The following is a 7,408-nucleotide window of genomic DNA, read 5'->3' as shown; positions in this document are numbered from 1 at the left end:
AATCGTATGTCGGACCATTACCCACCGCACATTACTACTCCCCCGAAACTATGAAATCGAAAGAGCGTGAACGCTTTCTCACGTGGCACACGGACATGCGGCTAAAAAACGCCGTGTTTGATTTTCAACGCGAGATAGTGCAATATTGTCGTACCGATGTTGATATACTTCGACAAGCGTGCATGGCGTTAGAAAAATTGTTATAGATCGCGGAAATGTATGCCCGTTCGAGGAATGTACAACTATCGCTTCGACGTGTATGTTTTTCGGAAAAACTTCTTACACTTGAATACAATAGGTGTTATTCCAGCCGGCGGATACAGAAAAGCGAACATGTATTCGCGTAAAACTCTGCAGTGGTTGGTGTGGAAGGAGCGCGAGCTCGGTCATCCTATAAACCATACAGGGCGTGCGCGCGAATATCGTACGATCAACGGCACACTCGTCGATGGTTATTATGAAAAAACATCGGAAATGGAAGTAACGTCGCGTCACGTGCTGCAATTCCACGGCTGCTTTTGGCACGGATGTACATCGTGCTTTCCGATAAATCGCGATAAAACGCTTTCGTCGGCTATGGACCGTAAAGACACGATTGATTCGCGATACGAACGAACTCTCGCGATCTCGTGGCGACTGCGACAGCGGGGGTATTTGGTGACAGAAAAGTGGGAGTGTACCTTCGATCGGGAAATGCGGGACAATCGCGAGATGCGCGAATTTCTCGAGAGCCATTCGATGGTGGAAACAGCACTGCTCGATCCCCGCGATGCATTTTTCGGTGGACGGACGGGAAATATCGCGACTCTTTACAAAATCACGGATGCGGAGAAAATACGTTACGTGGATGTATGTTCTTTGTACCCGTATGTATTGAAGACGGGTGCTTTCCCTATCGGCCATCCCGATATTTATGTCGGCGATGAATGTTCCACTTTAATCGGAACGGCTCCGAATTATGATTTTGATACTGTCGAAGGCCTCGTACGTTGCACGGTACTTCCACCGCGCGATTTATTTCATCCAGTACTCCCGTATCGCGTGCACGGAAAATTGTTATTCGCCTTATGTCGCAGTTGCTGCAAAACATTTTCGCTGACGTCGTGTACGCACGAGCGTCCTAGCAAACGCGAATTTGATGGCACGTGGGTGACCTGCGAATTACGCAAGGACATCGAAAAAGGTTATCTCGTGACAAAAGTAAATGAAATTTGGCAATATAAAATTAGCCAATATAATCGCGAAACACAGCAAGGTGGATTGTTCGCCGAATATATAAACTCATTTCTATAACTTAAACAGGAAGCAAGCGGGTGGCCGGGCGAATGCGAGGACGATGACGCTAAAGAGCGATACCTGCGGGAGTACGAGGAAACCGAGGGTATTGTTCTCGATAAGCGTAACATCGCGCGAGATCCCGGTTTACGCTCGGTCGCGAAGCTTTGTCTGAATTCATTCTGGGGTAAATTCGGCGATCCAATTTACCAAACACCGAAGTCGTTAAGACACATCAGCGTTTTATGTTGTTATTAACAAGTCCCGAGCACGAGATAACCGATATATTACCTGTAAACGATGAGGTAATATACATATGTTTCGTGGCGGTTGCGACAAGAGGTCGTACCCTCGCCGATAACCAACGTAGTGATAGCCGCATATACGACAGCGCAAGCACGTTTAAAATTATACGAATATTTAGAGCGATTAGATCATCGCGTGTTATATTACGATACTGATTCCTGTATTTATGTGAGCACCGGTGATCCGACTGAATATGAACCTCACACGGGTAATTTTCTAGGTGATATGACCGACGAACTCGAGAGCTACGGACGCGGTAGCTACATCGAAGAGTTCGTGTCCGGTGGCCCAAAATTTTATGCCTACATCGTGCGAACACCCGAGGGTCGAGTATATGAAACCTGTAAAGTTAAGGGAATAACCCTCAATTACGAGAACTCACGGCGCGTTAATTTTAATAGCATTAAAAAATTATTATTAGCGCGAGAAAAGAATCTAGAAAAAGAACAAGAAGATAACGAAGAAGAAGATGAAACTACAATAAATTTACGTTTTAGCGCAATTCGACGCACTGCGTTTCATGAAATTGTAACGCGGGACGAGTCGAAAATATGCGCACCAGTGTTGGTGAAACGTAGATTTATTAATAGCCGTTACTCGATTCCGTACGGATATTTATCACCGAAATAATTCTTTTCTCGCGTATTTTCTTCAATATTTTATATAAGTATTTTATACATTTATTAGGAAAGCAATGTAAATTTTTGTAAAAAGTATATATATATATAGTATTAGTAATAATTCTCTGCAATTGTAACAATAAAATTAAAAATAAAATGTCACATTCCTGTTATTTTAAATGTAATATGCTATAAAGGAAATATATTTTTATGTATCATGTTTATGTAATAATATCGATTTTATTTAAAATTATTACCATAAAGTAAAATTTTGTACCTTAAATTGTCTTACATTTTCATTCTCTATTCTTCCTTTACCTCGAAATAATTTTATTCTTTTCAGCACTAAAATCTTTACGTAGCGTCACTAGAATGCGAATTCGAATGCACGTGTTTTCTATTAAGCCTCTTTTTGTTACCCGAGGTGACGATAATTAGCCTAAATTGAAAGCGGAGGCTAGCCGCATATACTTTTTGTATATCTTTTTGTTTTCTTTATTAGCGACGATGCCGACGGTCAGCCGAAATCAGTGCGTTTTTTATTTATCTTTTTTCAGCGCTATACACGATCACCGGGGACCAACCGCTCTATGACGGTTTTGTTATACCACGTTTTTTTTATCGACATTTTCTCGGCTTTTTTCAGAAACGCTGTCTGCTCACTCCCTACCCTTCCAAAAAAAAATCAACCAATCAGAGTGCTGGGCCACTATAGTTAGAGCCTATCATAGATGGGGTGCCATAATCCCCACGCCTGTGTAACGTCCCGTCATTTTCGCGAAACCATATTTTTGCGCGCTACTGTTTTTCCTGCGCCAATACTTAAAATTTAAGGATAATTAATGATTTTCCTCTTTACATATAATTGTTTAGACTAAAATCAAGCATTTATATTATTAATTACTAACCATACCAAATCTAGGGTCTCCAGTTATCTAGTTCTAACTAGCCGCTACCAGGAACTAGCGATCCGACTAATCAAACGTCATCCGAGACCCCTGAGCGTATACTTCAACTAACCAGTTGTTATTATATGAAACTAACCCTTAGCAATAAGAATATATTTTAATCATGACTAACCCACCTATATATTAATAATTACCTAATATTCGACAATAATTAAACAATATAATAATATTATTTATGGAATCAGAAACATAATAACTTGTCGAACTTTACTTAACAATTTAAGACTTATAGTAATGAGTTTTAGAAGTATTTTAATCACTGACAGAATTATTATGAGGAAGATTCCATAAATCCTTATCTTGCGATGCATTGTAACGACAAGCCTGCGACAAGCATTCGATGAATTACTAAAAGTGTTCAAACACTTAATATTTTAAGATTTCATCCGCAATTATATTTACGAAGCCTTATTTCAGTCATTAAATGATTTCGATAACGAACCCAAGATTATTAAGATTTATTGAGTAAATTATTAAATGAAGAGACTTATAAATAAGGCCCAAGTGGATATAATTAAAGAGAATATTTTATTACAGAATTAAGTCAAACGAGAACAAGAAAGTCTCGATATTACGTTATGGAATCATAATTCTATAATTTAGAAATAACTTAATCTTACCCTATTGCATTAAACTCAAGTTTTATTATAAATTATCAATCATTAAGAATTCCAATTAATAACATAAAATAAATTATATAAGAAATGATTCCATAAACGTACAAATGAATATTTGGCGAACTACAAGAAACTTTAACATGTATCTATGCGCAGACCCCTCTAAAATCAGCTCACAATCAGCAAGTAATTAAGTGCCGATCGTAGGTGACAAGCCGCTTCCGTCCGTTATCTCCCTCGCGTTATCGGATGCTAGCGTTCAAACCACAAAAGAATAATAAATTAGACACTTCTTGGAATCGTCGCTCCTCATCTCAAGCTCACCGCCTAACTTCGATATCCGGTCCAGATTATCTAAAACTCGTAAATTGACACCTAGAGCGTTCGCTCCTGCGGGTCACCGTATCGTGACCTCTTAGTACAATTTATTGTGACATATTCCAAGAAAATGTCTTTCTTAGAAATCCCCACCAAAAGGGAATTGCACACGACACTCAGATTTTTCTCGATTTGATGGGTATATAAACCCTTAATTCTTAACTTCATAGCGGCATACCATCATTAGCATCTCACTATCGAGATCCCACCGTAGCTCTACAGTACATCATTTCTGTAGCCTTACGATACTCTGTATAAAGTCACGCGTTTGCCGTCAACTGCGTCGACATACCCAATTTGTTAGTCGCGCATAGAATTATAAAGTAAAAGTTAAATAAAAAACTCTTGTGCTTCAAAACTCGAATACGTTGATTTTGCCAAACATCCCGCGACCGAGGTCCTAGAGAAGGGAAGAAGGCGAACGAGCGTATTACGATCCACTGCCTGAAGTTCACAGTCTATCACAAGGTAAGTACTTATAATTACCCAGACTATTTAAGACGCCAATTTTAATTCTAAGTTACGTTAGACTGACAATTCTCTTTCAATCACTACCTTCTCCTAAAACAAATAAACGAAATCCACTGTTAAGCATTGCATGCAGCTAACAGTTTCCCGTTGTCAATCGGTATTTATCAAATTAGAATCCAACTACCTTTCCATAATTTATTCAAGGTATCAATATCAGAAACTAGCAATATTAACGTGTAGAAACAGTACTCTTGATATCACTCGGACGTCGTCCAATCCACACTTTACCTCTAGCCGTTGGACGTACCTTTCGTAAGTCCATACGACTCTCTACCATTTCCTCAGCATCCCGTCGTTGTCGAGCACTCAGCGATAGTGCCTGGTGACAAAGCTCCCCTCAACACCCTGCGTTATTTCCATCGTCGACGATAGGCATCCTTCGTATGCCCGAAGACATTCTCCTTAACCATCGACCTTCCTTTTGAATTCATATTTAAAACCAAATGAATAGACGTATCGGATATTGATATCTCACTCTCTTTAGTTCCCCTTCATGTTATCTCACGATAATCCTTATCTAACTCATTATAAATATATTATTCTCATCATTACCTCTACCAATTAATTCAAATGCTACCCAGATCTACTGAATTAGACGTCCAAGGATTAACAAACGATGATGCAAATTCAATTATAAACATAATTATCGGGCTACTAACTGACGTTTTAGAAGAACTATTGATATCGATCAACTCATAGTCTGCTTAGACAATCTTCATATCCCTGGTGCTCAAATAAGCGTCGAATTCACAGACGATTAAATAAACATCAAATTCATTTTATTAATTAGCCCCTGAATTATTATTATCCAGATGAATAAACAACTTCAAGGCTTAATTTGCAATACGATTTACCAATTAATACTCAATTTGATCTATGAATATTTGAATGGTAAAATAACTTTCGATCAAGTCATAACTATTTTAAACGACATCGAAGATATCGCTAATAGATTCGATACTCCCAACTAGTAACTAATACCCCACTCCTGTGACCTACAACATTCCCTAGATCCGTAACTTCGGTCCTAGCTCTCGGCGTCCCAGAGGTATAGCCGGTGTAAGCAGGTTGCCTCACAAAAATAGAGAGCGCCCGTTTTCTCACTAGCCTAGGCATAGAGAGAGAAGGAAGATCATCCAGACGTAACACCTGCTACGCTATACCACGATATTTTATCGCCATTTTGTCGGCTTTTTTCAAAAACCCTGCCTACTCTCCCACTCTCTTCCCAAAAACCAACCAATCAGAGTGCTGGGCCACTATAGTTAGGCCTATCAGAGCCCTGGGCATAATGACCCCTATTAGCGGATCGATCAATCACGGATCGAAAAGCCCTGTCTAGCCACGCCCCTCTGGCTCCAGTGGCCGAGTGGTGGGGGTTTGTTTTGACTCACTATAGTGGCCCACATACTAAGTAGATATACTATGAGAGTTCTAACCCAGGTCCTCTGAGGGGGGTCCGAGGCGAGGGGTATGACGTCACGCGGGGTGGGGGTATCTCGTAGGCGCGGGGGCTGACGTCACGCGGGTGGAGGGGATGTTTCGACAAAAGAGGGGGAGTTTTCTGAGTGCAATATTTGTAGATGGTATCTTTACGACTTTTTTATGAGGGTTCTTAGACATTTTCCCCAAAAAGATATAGAACAAGCGCCGATGATTAACAATTTTGTACCCTCGTTAATATAATTTTATTACGGAAGCGCCGATGTCCGGCTGCTCGAACTTGTCAACGGAGCGTTCTAGAGTTCATTAAAACTATGTTTCTCATTTTATGGACATTTTATCATTAAGATATTCTTTTGTGGAAATTTAGGAAATTTTGAGGGGGATGAGGCTGCGACGAACATGTCGAAACGTTATTTATAGGTGAAAATGTAAAAGCGTTGACGTTCGGCAGCTTTGTACCCTCGCAGAAAATCTCCCATAAACGAGAGCGAAACATCTTCCATAATATCTTTTAAGGAAAAATTGCGACGTATCGGCGCCAACGTTCGGCTGCTCGAATTTTTATAAACAGATAGCGCTCGATTTTATTACTATGATATTCCTTTGTGATAATTTTGAGAGGGATAGGGCTGAAGCTTATGGAGAGTGGGTCTCCGCGTCAAAAAGTCTTTAGCATTCGACGAGTTAAAGTGTCCTATGCGAAGTGTCAGTGGCACAGTGTAGTGAGTTAAAAAGAAATGGAAAATAATAATTTCGAGAGAATATTAGACGAGTCATCTGATGAAGATCACGAGTTGTCGGATAACAATGTAGACGAATCTGACGAAGATCATTGTTGTTGAGTGACAGTAATTATATTAGTGATCGCAGTGAGGACCTTACGGATATTCACGACAAGGTAGTGTCTAATTCACAAATTCTTGCGCTAAACGGACGTACAAAAGTTTGCGCCATATACTTTTATTATTCTACGGGTGGTGCTCTGGCTTTATGTACTTCATGTATGATCTCTATTCAAGATTTCGGACACATGTATGCTGTACGAAAGCATGTGATTAAATTACACAATGCAGTGGATTGTCGATGGTGTTGCTATTGTAGAAAATCATTGTGTCAGATATTTCCATGTGATATGTGTCCTATTTGCACAAAATAAACTTTTGGAGATTGTGCTGGAACACTTAAAGTGAGAATTCTACAAGTGTTGTGAAAATGGCGAGTCAGAAAAAATCGAAGGTGTCTTCGGTGGTACAGTTTCTACGAAATC

The 7,408-nt window shown here is 39.8% G+C and overlaps 1 protein-coding gene across 1 annotated transcript; it reads left to right on the top strand.

Annotated features, from left to right (window-relative positions):
• Window positions 1-333: 333 nt before the first annotated feature.
• On the top strand, window positions 334-1,911 carry LOC145946773 (uncharacterized; the record flags this gene model as incomplete). Its single annotated transcript, XM_083056527.1, has 3 exons — window positions 334-1,200; window positions 1,303-1,462; window positions 1,700-1,911. Coding segments are annotated over exons 1-3 (1,239 nt in total), but the record flags the coding sequence as incomplete, so codon positions are not given.
• Between the last annotated feature and the right edge of the window lie 5,497 nt (window positions 1,912-7,408).

This window comes from Prenolepis imparis, unplaced genomic scaffold (assembly GCF_030444845.1).
Source record: "Prenolepis imparis isolate NDT839.2.m4 unplaced genomic scaffold, iyPreImpa1.0 SCAF_21, whole genome shotgun sequence".
Taxonomy (NCBI): Eukaryota; Metazoa; Arthropoda; class Insecta; order Hymenoptera; family Formicidae; genus Prenolepis; species Prenolepis imparis.
The sequence above is the reverse complement of the archived record's forward strand: the minus strand, read 5'-3'. Positions and strand labels throughout refer to the sequence as shown.